This window comes from Thrips palmi, unplaced genomic scaffold (genome assembly GCF_012932325.1).
Source record: "Thrips palmi isolate BJ-2018 unplaced genomic scaffold, TpBJ-2018v1 HiC_scaffold_1, whole genome shotgun sequence".
NCBI lineage: Eukaryota > Metazoa > Arthropoda > Insecta > Thysanoptera > Thripidae > Thrips > Thrips palmi.
Window position 1 is genome coordinate 11,438,061 of NW_023144620.1, and position 16,802 is coordinate 11,454,862.

The 16,802-nt window shown below is 53.7% G+C and overlaps 1 protein-coding gene across 1 annotated transcript; it reads right to left on the bottom strand.

The window, feature by feature from the left end:
* Nucleotides 1-1,204: 1,204 nt before the first annotated feature.
* Nucleotides 1,205-16,529, bottom strand: LOC117644656 (endochitinase A). The gene is made up of 4 exons (XM_034384302.1): nt 15,784-16,529; nt 15,085-15,330; nt 14,371-14,437; nt 1,205-1,261 (listed from the first exon to the last, which is right to left on the bottom strand). The coding sequence occupies exons 1-4, from the start codon at nt 16,527-16,529 to the stop codon at nt 1,205-1,207; spliced, it is 1,116 nt and encodes a 371-aa protein (XP_034240193.1).
* Between the last annotated feature and the right edge of the window lie 273 nt (nt 16,530-16,802).

A 16,802-nucleotide genomic window follows, 5' to 3' on the forward strand; every position in this document is an offset into this window, starting at 1 on the left:
GGACTCGAACCAAACGTATGACCCCACCAATGGGTTTCTCGTTCGGAGAGCAGTCCATTGGTGGGGTCACCCGTTCGGTTTGAGTCCCATTTAGCGACTATGGAGTTCAAAACCCGCACAGGATTTCGACCGCCTCCTCCAGTCTTCTGGCCCACTGCGGGCTGAGCTCGAAGTCGGTTGGCGCTCTTCCTCCGTTCCTCCCGCACGAAAAGGACTTGCCTACCGATTAGCGGGCCACTTATTTTTCTAATCTCAACAAAGTGCGTGACTGGCCAGGCCACACAGCCACTTTACCCGAACTCTTCGAAGCAAGAAAAGGGTTGCGAAGCACACAATCCGTCTTGTTTTTTCCGTCTTCTTTCCGTTGTTGTTCTTTTTTTTTTCGAGGCTGCATTCAATTAGGGCCCTGGACCTTCGACCCCGCGCCTGCACCAGAAGGGCCGCGGGTCTTCCCTGCCCGGCCCGGCCGGCCGGCAGAGTGCTTCGTCTCTCTCGCACCACAGGGACGCGCCACGCGTGCGAGAGAGACGCGGCGACGAAACCGCCGTTCGGAGGGCGTTGGCGAGGCGCGGCGACGCGTCCAAAAAGCGGAATTCAGATAAAACCGGACATAAATCAGCGACAAAAGGGTTCAAGATGAGCGCAACACTGTAAGACAAAGGAAAGGGGAATTAGTTTAATGCAGTCAATGAGCCGTCCGCCATTACTCATCGCGATAAAGTCTGCCAGATAGCACATCGGCAGGGGGTGGGGGTGGGGGTGGGAGAGAGAGAGAGAGAGAGAGAGAGAGAGAGAGAGAGAGAGAGAGAGAGAGAGAGAGAGAGAGAGAGAGAGAGAGAGAGAGAGAAGGGGGGATGCAGTTAGTGAATCTCTCACGTCCATACGAGTATCATTGGGATCCGCTGTGCTATGGAACTTCGAGTGCATGCTAAATGTCTTATGTACTTTATTGTCCATAGCTATGGCCGTTTTTGTACATACAGAACTTATGTACAAATTTGTACATAAATTAGGAACAATATTTCCATATTGTGCTTAAGTATGTAAAACATTGTACCTAATTTATGTACAAATTTGTACATAAGTTCTGTATGTACAAAAACGGCCATAGTTATGGACATGAAGTCCGATAAAGTCCATAAGCATTTAGTGTGTGACGTGACATCACCCAAGACTATGCCGCAGTTTATTTTTCTACCGGGGTCTACCGATGCTTAAAGGCCTTTATCTTGTGTTCTTTAGAAGCATTAGGAAATTTTCCCTATGTATTTCGATTAAGGGGTGATAACCTGAAATTTGAGACTCATAACCAATGACTTACTTTTTTTTCTCAAGTACATAGTCCGATAACTTATTTTGTTCCCAGCAGACGCAAGACTGTAGTTGTTGTACTACTGATCCTTCCGCCCGGGTAGCGAAACTTTTTGTTTGTTGTTTGCTGTTGGTATGACTGGCATAAGAAGACCCCGAGGCCGCATGGTTTTACGGTGTCGGACAGTCTGATCGCGTGATCACATCTTCGTCGCGAAGCGCGTTTATTTCGCGTTCGTTTCAGAGTGTTTACAGTGCAGCGCCGATAATCACGAGGAGCGACGCGCGCCGCTCAACTCGAACAAGTATCGGCCGGCGGTTCGGCCTTCGCTCTGTCTCTCTCGCACCCTTACGGAGAGCCCCACGAGTGCGACAGAGACAGAGCGACGAAACGGCTCTTCCGAATCGCTCGGCCGGCCGCCACCAACTTTCCCCCGATAATTATTAATTATTAAAACGGCGGATCAGTCCGCTGTTCTGTGACGCACGAAGCCCGGCGAGCCCAACTCGGGGAGGCAAGTCGGCGCTCACCACCACACTCGAAAAAGTCTATCCGTTTCATAACTGCGAAGGCAATGAACGCATTGAAGAATTGCTTCGTATTATGTACGAAGAAATGCTTCGTAGTATGCATGAATGCTTCGTATTACGAAGGATTTTCTTCGTAACACGAAGAAACTCTTCATACATTTTAAAAAACCTTTGCATTTCGTAGACTTTTTACAGCCGTTCTAGTGGCAAAGAAGACGACGAACCAGGCCTGCCCTACCTCACTGTGAAAATTTATTTATGACAAAAACGTGGATGATACTTTCATCACTCTCAAATGATGACAGTCTCATCACAAATTGATGACATTTTCATGAAAGCTCCTATACTTATTGCATGGGGGTGACAACAATGTCATCAATTGTTTTGATGACATTGTTGTAAGGAAAATTAGCCTTGAAATTGTCATCAAGTGACGACTCAAATTTTCACAGTGCTCCTCACGCCGCGTCTTCGCCTCGTCTCGCGCCAAATTCGTCCGGGAAACCGCGGCGAAAACATTGCTGTGAACTCTAGCAGAATATCATCGCGCCGCTCTCGCCCCGTCCGGGGCCCCGTCCCGGGCGTCCCGCCCAGCAGCAGCGATCCGCGCGCGATAACCCAATGGAGTGGAGGCGGGGCCTTGCAAAAGCGATCAGTGACAGCGCGGCGCCGAGCCTGCCCGCCTGCCTGGCTGCTTACTTTGAGGAAACCGCGAAACTTTGCCTGCGGGTTGGAAAGAGAGAGAGAGAGAGAGAGAGAGAGAGAGAGAGAGAGAGAGAGAGAGAGAGAGAGAGAGAGAGAGAGACGCAGAAGCTGTGTGTCGGTCGGTCTGTCCACCTCTCCCTTTCTCTCACTCGCGCTGGGTGGCGATGGAACCATGGAAGGGGAGCAATAGGCCTGCTATTTGATGATTGGATCGGAAGGAAGAAGGGAATAGGGACCAATCAGGATCGATGTGTTATTTTCAAGGACACGATGAGGGGGTGCCATCCCCATGTCGCGCATCGTTATTCAGAATCACACAGATGTGGAAGATTTCCTTCGTAACATCAAAATCGACAACTTTGGGACGCTGAATCCATGTTGAATGATATTTTAAGCCCAATTCATGTTTCTTTTCGTTAGTGTACGTCGCAGGCGTACGTAAGTTCATCGTAACTTACGATTCGTAAGCTAACTCGGATTTTGCACTAGTGACAGAAGTTCAATCATTCCAGCGCCAAGCCAAACCCTGCATTTTTTCGCGGGCTCCAAAAAATAAAAAGTAGTCACACCCTCTTTTCATCCGGTCCCGTTTTTTCCGTGCCTCTTGCATATGCTTTTTTGTGCGTAATTCGCGCTAACTCATTTATACGGCGTTAGACGGCTGCAAACGGACCGTGAACCTTTTCCCAAGCACCGCGAACCATTTAGCTCGGACCGCCGTCTGCCCCCGGCGCGCTCACACATGTTTTACGTTTACGCGAGTGCGTATGCGATTGCGTGTGTATGAATGAATGTGTGCGTGTGCGTGCGTGTGTATGTGTATGTGTATATGTGTGTGTGTGTGTGTGTGTGTGTGTGTGTGTGTGTGTGTGTGTAGGTGTGTGTGTGTGTGTGTGTGTGCGCGCGCGCGCGTGTGTATGCGTGTGTGCGAGCGCGGTGGTTAGGGGATGTCCAGTGGCAGGGGTCATCGCGGCAAACGCTAAGCTACGTAAATGTGATGCAAATGTGCGGAACGCTGCTAAACATGTGACCTGCTCTGAATGTACTGACCGAGGGAGGCAGACTAGGATTTGGTCTGTTTCGCGCCTGAAAAACAGTGCGAAAGTCAACAACAAAACAAAAACAACAACAACAGACACTGACTGCCGAGTCGCGTTAGCGTGTCAAGCGACGAGGCATATGCGTCTGACGGCGTTCTCGTGTCTCGTAGACGAGACGCGTGCTCTGCCGCGTCTGATTCCGAAGAATCATTTCGTCGCTCTGTCTCTCTCGCACCGCTCCGAGACGCACCATGAGTGCGAGAGAGACAGAGCGACGAAATGATTCTTCGGAATCAGTGTGCAAGCGGGTGTCGCGCCGGACCACCACGCCCCCCGCGACCTCGACGTGGAGCGTCCCGAACCGATTTCGCGCGTCGGAGAGCGTTACAGCATTACAGCGATCGCTGCCTGTTTTCGGCAGCAAGGGGGAGGCGTGAGAATCCAGGATGAGCCGCGACTTTGCGCAGGTCGTGTTGCTATCGCAAAGTTTCACAAACTGTCGAGAAAAAAACGGAAATTAGGAAAGGGACCAAAACGATACTCATCAAAAAAGTGTCTCTTTCCTACAGAAAACAAAACGACAGGAAAGAAAACCAAACGATCCAAATGAAAGTGAAACCAAACAAATCAGCACAGCAGAAATACGAAACCAAACCAAACTAAAACGAAACAAGACAAAAATCCAAACACCAACCTCACGTCAGCCGGCGAGTGATCAGTGATCGTTTCGTACACGAAGCATCGGGCGAGACCAGGGGTCCCGCTACGCTGGGCGGGGGGTGCGGGGTCGTGGACGTCGTGCACTGTCAGAAAACTCCGTAAAAATACGGAAATTTAACGGAGACTGTCCTTTTTTTTAACGGAGATCTCCGTTTTTTTGAATTATGGATTTTCTCCGTAAAAATATGGAAGTTATGTATATAAATGAAATAGAAGCCTTACTTATCAAAAAGAACAGACTAATTCACGTTATCGATGGGTTGGGTGACCAACTGATTAGGTGTTCCAAGAGTACGCCTTCCCTAAAGCGACCTCGCCTTTGGGGTTCCGGCCATTTATCCGATCCTAATGGCATGTGGTCAAGTGGATCCTCAAACAGTTTTGGAGAATATCACTTTCGTCTAAAAGGACACTGTTTGCATTAACATCGAAGGTGGATGGAGGGAAGTAAACCGTTAAAATGCGTTTATTTCTGCAAAAATGCGGTTCATCTCCGTAAAAATGCGGAAAATCTCCGTAAAAATATGGAGAATCTCCGTAAAAATATGGAAAATTTACGGAGCCTCCATTCCCAAAATTAGAGTAACTTTCTCCGTAAATTTACGGACTTTTTTTCTGACAGTGTGGAGTGCCTCGCGCTTCGCACGAGTCATGTCCGTCACCGCGGCGTCCCTCCCCGCGTCCCGGAACGCCCGGAACCTCTTCCCGGAAGCGTGTCGTCGCGGAACGCGCGGCAACGCGCAGCACGGCCGCGATTCGAGAGCGCGCCCGCGTTCCCATGGCCATAAGCAGCAGACTGATCCCGAGGATCGTTCTCGTCGCTGTCTCTCTCCCGCTCATCGGTCTGCAGGGCGACGCGGGGCGATCTTTCGCAGTGGCTGCCTCCCCGGCCGTGTCCAACGCGGACATGTGATTACCGCGGGCGGCGCGAATCGGCCAGCTTGTTCCCCCAGCAGGCTGAGAGTCGCGTTCGTCACTCTGTCTCTCTCGCACTCAAGGGGCGTCCCGTATAGGTGCGAGAGAGACGGGGCGACGAAAACGACTCTCGGCATCAGTCTGGAGCACCCCGCGAACACGCATAGCGCGCGGCCTCCCCGCGGCACGGCGCCGCCGGCTCCACCGCCATCTTGCGGGGCGCTAGCGGCGCTAGCAGGCCGCGTTCCTGGAAGATGACCGCAAGGGCCGCGAGGGGGTTGGGGTGCATACCGACTTGGGAACTTGGCTTGGTCCACTGCCAAGATCCGCCGAGGGCCTGGCGAGGGGCAGGGAGGCGCCACGCCCACACGCCCCCGCGCCCCGCGTCGGGAAGGTGGTCTTGGGGGGCCGCAGCACGGCGCCACAGATTGCCCTGGTAGTGCCGTGTGTGTGTGTGTGTGTGTGTGTGTGTGTGTGTGTGCGCGTGTGTGTGTGTGTGTGTGTGCCTGATTTCGAAGGATAACTTGGTCGATCTGTCTCTCTCGTACTCGCGGAGCGTCACGTAGGGGTGCACTGGTGAAACAAAGGCATAAAAATTATGCCCTTAAGGCTAGGGACAGGTGAAAAAATGATCTCAGAAACTGCTGGTCCAAAACTTCTTATTTTCTGTCAAAATCTTACTCCTAATGAAAAACTATTTCACCCAAAATCCCATCCCATAATATTAAGCGGTTCCTGAGATACAGGCTTTTTTATAATTTTGTAAGTGTTTGTTAAAAAATTCCTGTGCGTTTCCCATTTTGGTTTATTGACCTGACCGACATATTTTTTTGTTCGTCTAAGTCCAAAGAACAAACGCAAGTGACAAATTTTAGTTTCCGGCACTGATAGCAAAATACCAAATTTTCAACTTCGACATTTGTCAAAAACCAAAGATTTTCCCTTTTTTTGTAAAAACCAATATCCAAAACCATACTTTTGGGTGGAATATACAAAAACTGTCACTTGCGTTTCCTCGCAATAACCTACTGAGTCAGTGGAAAAAATATCATTGACGACACTTCAAACTGTATGCGCACAGGACCATTCAAATGTTGAAAAAATGTCTTCGGAGAAAAGGGCATTTAAAGTTTGGTGACAGATTTTAATGGATTTTCAGCCAAAAAAATCTTCTTGCGCACACTATTTTGTCGTAGAAGGTTGACCTGGATATTTTTCACTTCTTCGATTCATTTTTAAAGGATACCAGCATGCACAACTGAAAATGTCCATTACATTATCATTGGCAAGCTTCTTAAGCATGCATTTCACTTAAATTGATCAACAATGTACAAAATAGACAAGTTTTAGTGACTTCTTAGATGAAAAAAGCATGTGATTACTAATATAATGGAAATTTTGAACTTGGCATGCTGGAATCTTCTTAAAATGAATCGAAGAATTGCAAAATGTGAAGATGAGCCTTTTACGTCAAAATAGTATGCACAAGAGGATTTTTTAAGATACGGCTAAATAAAGCCAAAACAGTCCAAACAAGACAATTCGACTGGGTTCAAGACCTGGCATATGCCTTCAAAAATCAAATCTTAGTCTCTTCATGAGCTCATGGTCTCTTTGAAGTATGATTTCATACTCCCAACAAATTATGACAGTGGGGTTCATTTTGAAAATGGCAAGATTTTCACCAGAATCTCCCCTTGATGGCAAAACGGACAATTTTACTAAAATGTCGGAAATGCAGAAGTGTGCGAAAAGATGTATTTTAAGCACTTCCAGGTCCCGGATAGTCGAAGTCCCGACAGATCCTGAAAGAAGAAGGTCCAAAGGACCATTTTCCACCCAGAACTCATTTCATTTAATTTCACCAAACTTCTTCATTTTTTCACCTGTCCCTGGCCTTAAAGGGCGTAAAAGATTTACGCCCTTAAAGGGCATAAATCGTTAATGCCTTTCGGAAGGGCATTAAAATTTTGCTTGAAATTCCCATACCATTTACGCCCTTCCCAAGGGCATAAAACGATTTATGCCCTTGCAAGGGCGTAAAAGAGCATTTATGCCCTAAAGGGCGTAATTTTTATGCCTTTGTTTTACCAGTGTGTAAGAGAGACGGAGCGACCGAACGACATTTCTGAGAATCAAGAAAGTTAGAGGGAGGGGGGCTCCAATGCTCGAATAAATATCCGCTTCGAAATGAATTTGAATGTCTTCCTCGGCGCTGAGCTCAACCTTCAAACCGCATGGGCAACCAACTTCCCCCGACTGTCTCTCTCTCGTTTTACCCCTCCCTTGCTGTTTCCTCTGTCGTTCTCTCTCTCTCTCTCTCTCTCTCTCTCTCTCTCTCTCTCTCTCTCTCTCTCTCTCTCTCTCTCTCTCTCTCTCTCTCTCTCTCTCTCTTTTCTCACCTGCCCCGGGTCGTGCTTCCCTCTTCCTTCCGGTGTGGCGCAGCCTTTGGCCATCCTTTGCAGCCACCCCTCGCTCCTGGAGTCCCCCTCGGGGCTCCCAGACTCCATCCCCCAGTGGACCGGACTCGCCGGAGCGCCTTCCGGGGCCCCCGGATGCGCGCCTGGTCCCCGAATGGCCAACCTGGTGGCGCGAAACGCAGCGCGGCCCGAAACGCGGCGCAGAATAGCCAACCTGGTGCCGCGAAACACAGCGTACCTGGCCACACAATGCGCCGCAATATGAGTCCAGGCCTCCGGGCTGAGTCCCAACAGTGGGTACACCCGCAGGCTCTCTCGCACCCCACAGCGACGCTGCGTGAGCGCGAGAGAGACAGAGGGGAGTTTGGAGTCAGCCTTCCGAGGAGCAGCGCCGCCTTTGTGCAGCGCAAGCCTCAGCGCGGACCCGGATGGGATGGGACTCGCCAGGAGTCTCGCCTGGAGCCTCAACTGGAACATCACCTGCGGAGCCTCGCCTGAAACCTCACCTGGAAAAAGGGGGAAACAACTTGAAATTTGGTGTACGTTTCCCTTTAAATATCGTTTGAATAATGTGAAATAACGTAAAATAATGCGAAAATAACGTAAAATAATGTGAAAATAAGGCTACTTTGTGCCTAAAAAGTAAAATAATCTGGGATACCATGAAAAAAAACGTAGCAGTGAAATAACGTGAAATAACGTCGAAGTACCGTGAAATAACATTAAATAACTTGAATAACTTGAACTTTTGCGGTGTACAAAAATTTTCAAATTTATTTTCCCCTTAGCCTGGATCCTTGCCTGGAGTCTCGCCTGGAGCCTCGCCTGGAGTCTCGCCTGGAGTCTCGCCTGGAGTCTCGCCTGGAGCCGCAGCCATCCTGGGCCGGATACTCGCGCGGATAATAATTCGGCGTGGCAATAATTTTTGAACGAATAAAAGTGTCCGCTGCACTGCTCTGCGCGCTGCGCGGCCCCCGCTCGAGTAGCGCCGCGCGTCGTGGTGTCTTTGCGCACTTACTACCCCCGCCCCCTTCCCTTCTTTTATGTTCGAGCAATTTCGTGAAATAAGATTTTCCCGCCTGTGGAAAAACAATAGACGACTGGTGGAGGCGAATGAGAGCAAAAGGGGGGGGGGACGTTACGGCGGAACTCGCGCAAAAGCGCGCAAAAGGCGCGGAGAATTAAATAAGAAAAGGAGAAAGAAAAAAAGAGAAGAGAGGCAAACAGCTCGCAGGACACGCCGCGCGAAATAAGCTCAACTTTGTGAAGGAGACATTTACATATTAAAGACCGCGGGCGCCGAGCGAGTTGCCCAAATAAACAGGAATAATTTAGTGCCTTTCGGACTTTCGGACATGACGCGCCGCGCGCCGCCCAACTCAGTCCTTCCTGCGTGCAATGTTCCTCTTTGTCCCTTTTTTTTCTCGTTTTGGAGGCCAGTGTTGTCCTTCCCGGTGCCACTCCAGGGCGAAGCAGACTCCAGGTCCAGAGGGCGGGCGGGCACCTTCCTGCCGACGGCCTTCCCGTCGCTCTGCGTCTCTCTTTCTCACCCCTGCGGGTCGCCCCTCGAGTGCGAGAGAGACACTGCGCCGGCCGCACACAAAGGACGTTTTAATTTTTCGATGTCGCTGCTCGCGCTGCTGCCTGGCGCTTGGCGCGCTCGGCGGCGCCCCCCGGCAGATGGTCATAAATCCCGTGATCATTCTGTCGGCCGACCGCCTCGCGTTCCGAAGGATCGCCGCTCCGTCTCTCTCGCACTCGCCGGGCATGCCGCAGGGTGCGAGAGAGGCAGAGCGACGAAGGCGCTGTTCGGATTCAGTCCAATCCGAGGGCCGAGGGCCAGACGCGAACGCTCGCCGAACCGCCCCGGCCGCGAGCCCCCGCCGTGGCCGTGACGGTCGCCGGCAACCCGCTCCGCATCAGATTTCGCTTTTTCTTTCCAATTCCGCGCTGTCTTTCTCTCCTCCCTGCCCACGCCTACTTTCATCTTTTTCCCTCCGCCTCTCTAATGCCGATTCCTCCGGCTTTTTTCTCTCTTCGCCGTGACTTATAGCGCGGCCGACCCGGGCGCTGCCGTTTATAAATGGGGGCTGCGTTCGGATTTATCTGTTCGGCCGGATTTATTAATTCATCAGGATCGGCCGGCGGCGCTGCGAACGCTGCTTTCGGACGCGACCAAGACGACAATCTTGCTCCCACGCCATTAGCGATGTCCGCCGTCGCGCCGTGAGCGGAGCATCTGTGATTCCGTGACCTTGCGCCGCGGGTTCGACTCCCGGCCGCGGCCTCACTTTACGAGCCGCGCGCGTGGCGGGACAAAAGCACCGCCTTGCTCGAGTTTGTAAAAGGCGCGGAACTAATCAGGCATTACATGGCGGCCAAAGGGGGCGGCGGGGTGCGGCCATTGGTCACGCTGGGGGTGGCGGCGCCCCGTGTGCGAAGCTGTAGCGCCGAGGGAAAACCACAACATCCCACGTGCTGCCAGCGCCAGCCGCGGGGCGGCCGCCAACGGGAACCTGGGGGAACGGATCGACGGAACCACGATCATGAAAGCGGGCCTTCGCGTGCCTCAGGGGAAAATCCGAGGAAAAAAAACAACTTTTAATTCAGAGTGGTGAATATTTTGGTTACATTCGTGAGTTTCTGTGACACTTTTGGCCATGATATGCCCTTGGCCTGAAGGAATGCTCTTAGCCTGACAAATGTCCGGCAAATATCACGACCAGGAATCATTTTTCCGTGACCGTTGATCCAACCTTCGGCAGGCTATACGCTCTTCTTTACAGACAACGAGGGGCAAACAACTTGAATTTTGGTGTACATTTTCCTTGAAATAACGTGAAATAACGGTGAAATAACGTGAAATAACATTGAAATAACGTTGAATTAACGGTGAAATAACGTAGAAATAACGGTGAAGTAACGTGAAATAACGCGAAATAACGTGAAATGACGCGAAATAACGTTGAAATACCCTTGAAATAACGGCGAAATAACAATAAAATGACGTGAAATAACGTGAATTTGAAATAACGGTGTACAAATTTTGACGAAGTTGTTTGCCCCTCGTAGACAACGAACACGATGAGGCTTGGAAAGTCCTGCTTCAGCGAGTACACTCTGCGAAGTGTTCTGAAAAATAAGGAATTTCTCGAGGTGATCGCACACCCTGGCCACATTGGAGTGACTTCCCCGGCCGCCGTGCCTGCGCGATGGCGACGGCTGTAGCGAGTCTTGACAGCACGGCCCAGGCCGCTGAGCCGGCTCAACTGTCGTGAGCACCCCGCCCCACCCCGCCCCACCCCGCCCGCGCCTCCTGGAGCAAAGGCCAATAAAAATGGAGCCTGCCTTATCTGGGCGGAACATGTTGGCCTGCAGACCTCTGCTCCTCTCCACCCGGCCCGCGCGGAGCGGAGCGCTCTCTGCCGCTCGGCTCAGACCTCTGCCGCTCGCGGCCTCGCCCGTCTCGGCCCCAGACTGTGCTTAAACTATATTTTATACAATGGCCGGGGGAGAAGCAGCGGAGGAAGGCGAGGCGAAGGGAGAATGAACGCAATCCCCGCGAAAAATATGTGAACTTTGGTCATCTGCTGGAATAGAGTTGTTATTATTATGATGAGAGCGAGGCGGGGCGGCGAGAGCGGCCGAGAGGGAGCCATACCATCCGCCGCCCCGCCTCGCCTCTTAAGATAGCCCCCCCCCCTCCAATTCCCCCTCCCCCGAATGGAGGAAGAAGGCGGAAAGAAGAACTAGTCGTGAAGGGCGGACCGAGGAGTGTCTCCGGACCGCGAAGATGCTATTGGGAGTAAAAGAAGAACGACGATTGAGGGGGAGGGGGAGGCAGTGACAAGACGCAGAGTGTTGGGAAAGGGGAGGGGGGGGCCACCGAATCCATGGCGGTGGACAAGTGGTGGTGTTGCACTGGATTAGGAGGGGGCAGCGAGGGAGGCGGTGCTGTCCAGAAGTGATTCCGAGACGATTCCTTTTTTTCCGCGGCTTAGTAAAAAAGAACAAGTTGTGGTGCGTTTTTGTTTTCAATCATTTTGTTTTTGGAAAATTTCATTGGCGGCGAACTTGTTGGAAACTCGGAAGTCCTCTCTATCTTTTTAATAACTTCACGACACATTTTCGACTCCAACCACGGACAGTCCCCAATCATACAAAATTTTCAATGCAATGTTGGACGTCGCCCTGGCTTGAACAATTTCACGAGCTTTGGAACGCCCTTGTCGACAGCCTGGTCTCGTCTCGCCGATGGGGCGGTGCCGTGCGCAAACCCAACGCCTTGCACCGCCCTCCACTCGGGCCAGGCGGATCGCCCACCGCCCGCTCGACCGGGGCCCTACGATCAGTCTAGCCCTTAATGGTAATGGTACTGGGGCGAGGGCCCCTGTGTTCCCCCGCGTAGGCAACGCGGGCACGGCCGTGCGGGCGGGTTGCACCCGCCTGCTCCGCCCGCCTCCCCGATCAGCAAGCTCCCCTTAAAACAAGCCACCTCATTTTTTCAGCCGCTTCTTTCCTGAGAATCCCTTCCTGTTCTTTAGCCGCTGTCTGCCTCGCGGTGTTTAGCAAGACCGCGATGACAACAAGTTACGACGGATCGAGTGATATTAACAAAACACTAAACAGCGGGGACAAAGTGCGGCAGACAGAACAAATGAACTCGCCTCGGCGCGTCGAGCTGGTCCACCTCCAACCCTTCCCCTCCCACTTCCCCCTCCCCCTCCCCCTTCCCCCTCCGACGCTGATTCCTTTCGATCCGTAGCGAGTGATGTTTAAATTAAATGGACTGAGAACGATATGATAAGCTTTGTGTTTGAGTGAGGCTCCTCTTCGTGTCTCTCTCACACGCTCTCTCTCCCCCTTTCTCTCTGTCTCTGCCCGTCTCTCTCTCTCTCTCTCTCTCTCTCTCTCTCTCTCTCTCTCTCTCTCTCTCTCTCTCTCTCTCTCTCTCTCTCTCTCTCTCTCTCTCTCTCTCTCTCTCTCTCTCTCGGCCCGTCGCCTCCCTCTAGTTCGCACTACTGCCGCACTACGCGCCACAGTCGACTGGCTCCACCGCCTGTTATGCAAGGGTGGAAAGTTTGTTTCGTGTTGCGACCATAAATTCCGACTTGCTCCGATTCCAATCTGTGCGGTTTTTGTTCTCCCGGCCGCGAGCTTCAGTGGCTCGGCGCGCCCCAGCGGTAACTCTCTCTCGCTCTTGCGCGGCGTTTTGTCGGGGCGCGAGAGGGACAGAGACTTCGGAGCGCAGTGTCCCCGCGCCGTGCCGCCGGCGTGCGTCCGGATGGCGCTGCGTTGTCATTGAATATGTTGAGCGGCTTTACGGCGGCGTGACCGACCGGGCCGTGACGAGCCGAGCATAGGGGCGGCACGGCCAGACACGGCGAACCGCGTTTGCTTTAATGATCCGCTCTTTGTGTTCGTCGTGGTCAGTACACGGAAAAAAAGACATTGTTGTGGTAATCAACCCGGTTCGATAGACTAAACTCGATAGCTACAATCGAAAAGCTGGTATACGCTCTGCTGAAACGCTGGAAGCCACGGGGTTTGTAGTCGTCTTACAAGTGCCCGGTCGTAGCAAACTGCCCTTGGTAGCATCGTGTTTTTGATTGGAGCATATCGTACTGAGCCATCGGACAGAGTAGATCACCTCTTATTTTTCGTTTAGCAGGTGTAGTTTAAAATGCACATTGGTTAGAAGAAATTGAATAAATGAGAGAGCGGTGAAAAGACAAAACTTTGCTTTATTCTCCTGAAGTGAGCCTCCGGGACCCATCGGCCATCCGTCGTTATAAATCTTTTTCCGAGTCCACAATTTAGCTACGCCAACCCTCACGCTTCGCTCTTTATGTACAATTTGCATTGAACTAATTAAAAAAGGTGACATAAATGAAGACAGTGAGGAAGATGGCGCGTCGTCCAAAACACAGGTGAATTCCATCGCGCGGTTATGCTCAAATGTATTGTTATTAGTATTATTCTAAAGTTGGTAACTATGATAAATTTACGCGATAACATCGACGTTACGTATGAGACTTGGCGCCCTCGTCCAGGCAAGCGCCGAAAATTAAAATTATATCGCAATAGTAATTAAATAATCATATGTACATGACAATAATAACCGATAACAAATTAAAATGAAATAAAATAAGGCAAAACACAACAAGTAATACATAACATTATGAGCTTGCAGTAACTTTTTGTCGAGAATGACTAGATATAGTTTTATATCACAGCTTCATATATTTCTTCTACCACAGTTTTTCAATTAATTTATTCCCGCCTCCGATGGAACGGGTATCCGCACTCCGCTCCCAAGGCGACTTTTCATTTAGCACCTCCACCACCGCAAGCGCCACTGGGCTCCCTCAGTGGAACTTGTTGTAGTAGTTGTTGATGAGGAAGTAGCCGTGCCGCAGGTCGGCCGGCGCGTCCCTCGCAGAGTCCCTCGCAGCCGCGGCCGCCGCCAGGCGGTAGATGTGGCCGTCGGCCAGCGCGCGCCGCTGCGACAGCTGCTGCTGGTTGTGATGCAGCTCCTGTTGTTGTTGCTGCTGCTGCTGTTGCTGCTGTTGCTGCTGTTGCTGCTGTTGTTGTTGTTGCTGCTGCTGCCGTTTTGGCGAGGGCCGAGGTCACTTGGCCGCGCTGCCCGCCATGATGGAGGGCGTGGCGATGGGCATGGCGGCGCCGCGACGCCGCGACGCCGGCGACGTCTTCCCCGCCAGCAGGGCCAGGTCCACCTGCTGCTCCACCTCCTCACTGGCGTCGCCCTCCTTGTCCTGGTGGGCCGTCATGTGCCTGCGAGCAAACAAAGACAAACGGGCGTTACGGCCAGGTCGTGGGTTCAACTCCCCCGCACTCCGCTTTTCTTTTTTTTCGTCGCTGCTCTTTCTCCCCCAAGTGTGGTTATGAATTGTCCACCCGCCAGACTCGGCGCCGCGGTCTTCCCCCTAGTAATCGCATCGCTGTGGCACCCCAGGCCCGACCCTTGGCTCGGCGTTTTTTATTTCGATTTTTTTTTATCGCGGCGATGCGATGGAAAGGGCCTTGATTGGGCAGGGCCTAGCCGCTGCCCAGCAGGCTGATTCCGAACGGCGCGTTCGTCGCACTGTCTCTCTCGCACTCATGGGACGTCCCGCAGGGGTGCGAGAGGGACGCCGCGAAAAACGCGATGTTCAGAGGCAGCCTGCAGAAGGGCCTCGGGGTCGACGGGGACGGGCCCCGTGGGGCTCGAGGGGAGGCGTCGATATCAGGAAGTTAGCAGCGGCCTCGCTTATCATTTAGAGAATCTGTGAAATCGGACACTGGGGAACTGGGCAGCCCGATGGTTTTGATGAATCACAGGACTTTACTTTATGATGCTTCCTACCGAAATCCCGTAGCGGTTTTAAATCGGGCTGCTGAGGGGTGGCGGGGTTCATTTTCGTAATTGCCAGGCTCCTTACCTAGTGAGGTGGTGACGCTCCCGGAAGCTCTCCGCGCACACGGGGCACTTGAGCTTGTCCTGCTCGCGTCGCCGCCGCCCGGGGTCGTTGACGGCGTGGTCGCTCTTGTGGTGCGCGCGCATGTGGTACACCAGGTCCGACGTCATCCTGAAGCTGACGTTGCACTTGGCGCACACGTTCTGCGCGGGCAGCGACAGCGCGGCGAACGTGGGCGGCATCAGGGAGGCGGACACGGCGGCGGCCAGGGCGGTGTTGGCGCTGGGGGCGGCCGAGGGCGGCGCGGGGCCGAAGGGGTAGGCGGCGGCAGCGGCGGCCGCCAGGTTGGTGTAGGCGGCCAGCGAGTCCTGGTACAGCATGGACGACGGCCCCACGGGGCCCACGGGGCCCACGCCGCCATGGCCGTGTGCGCCCACGGGCGGCATGGCGTTGATGGGCGACGCCGAGGGCCGCAGCCGCTGGAAGCCCGCCATCAGCTCCGTGCCCGGCTTGCCGTAGAACGGGAAGGGCGCGCCGCCGTTGGCCGAGGGCGGCGAGTAGCGCCGAGCCTTGCCCTGCTTGTCCTGCGCGGGGTGCGCGGGCGGCGAGGACGGCGGCGGCGCGGGGGCGGGCTGTGGCACGTAGAAGGGCGGCGCGCCGTAGGGGTGGCCTGGGCCGCCTCCGGGGGCGGGCTGCTGGCCGGGCGGGTACGCCACCCCGTACAGCGGGGAGCCGGCCCCGGGCACCGCCCCCAGCGAGGTGGGCGTGGGCGTGGAGGCGGCCGAGGACGCGGGCCGGGGGCCTGGCGAGGGGCTGAGGCTGTTCTGGTACGCGGGGGACAGCCCGCCCGCCGAGACGGACGAGACGGACGACGGCGACGTCGGCAGGGGAGGGTTCTGCATGAGCAGCAGCCCCGGGCCGGAGAGCGGCCCGGACAGCGGGCCCAGCGAGGACGACGAGGACACTTTGGTGAAGGCGGAGCGCGCCTGGTCGTCGTGGAGGCCGTGGCCCATGACCATCAGGCTGGGCGGGTGCTGCTGCAGGATGCGGTGCTGCTGGTGCTCGGCGGGCTGCGGCGGCGTGATGGCCACGTTCAAGGGCGTCATCGCCGACCTCATCATGAGCGAGGCCGTGGTCACGAGGCGCAGCTGCTGCTCCTGCTCCTGGTGGCGCTTCTTGATGGTGCTCAGGTCGTCGGGGGCCATCAGGAAAGCCACGTCGAAACTCCTCTTGATGGACATCTTGTTGGACGTCTGGTGCGGCGGCGGCGGGGACTTGTTGTTATTGTTGTTGTTGTGGAGGATGGGCAGGGACGGCGACGAGGCGGGGCTGCGGCTCGGCGACCCGGTGCGCCCGGACGAGGCGGACGCCTCCGAGGACACCGGCGACGACGTGGTGGTCTTGGTGCTGGCCGAGGCCGCCTCGACCCGCAGACCGCCGCGGTGCTGCACGTGCATGTCCATGGTCATCCTGGCAGACATGGAGAACGTCAGCGCCAACAGATTCGACGACACGCACTTTCTATGAACATCAGTTTCATTTGGTTGAACAACTAGTCACATAAAGCGACAGTGATACGAATTTAATTTAGAGAAAAGTAAACAGGAGATTACAGTTTACTCAAGGCATAAAGGCCAATTATGCGTGCCTTTAAAAACGAAAAACCTAGAGATAACGACCACGTAAGGGCACCAAGGACTTCCCCCCGGGACTCACCTCAAGACGAGTCAGTGGTTGACAGT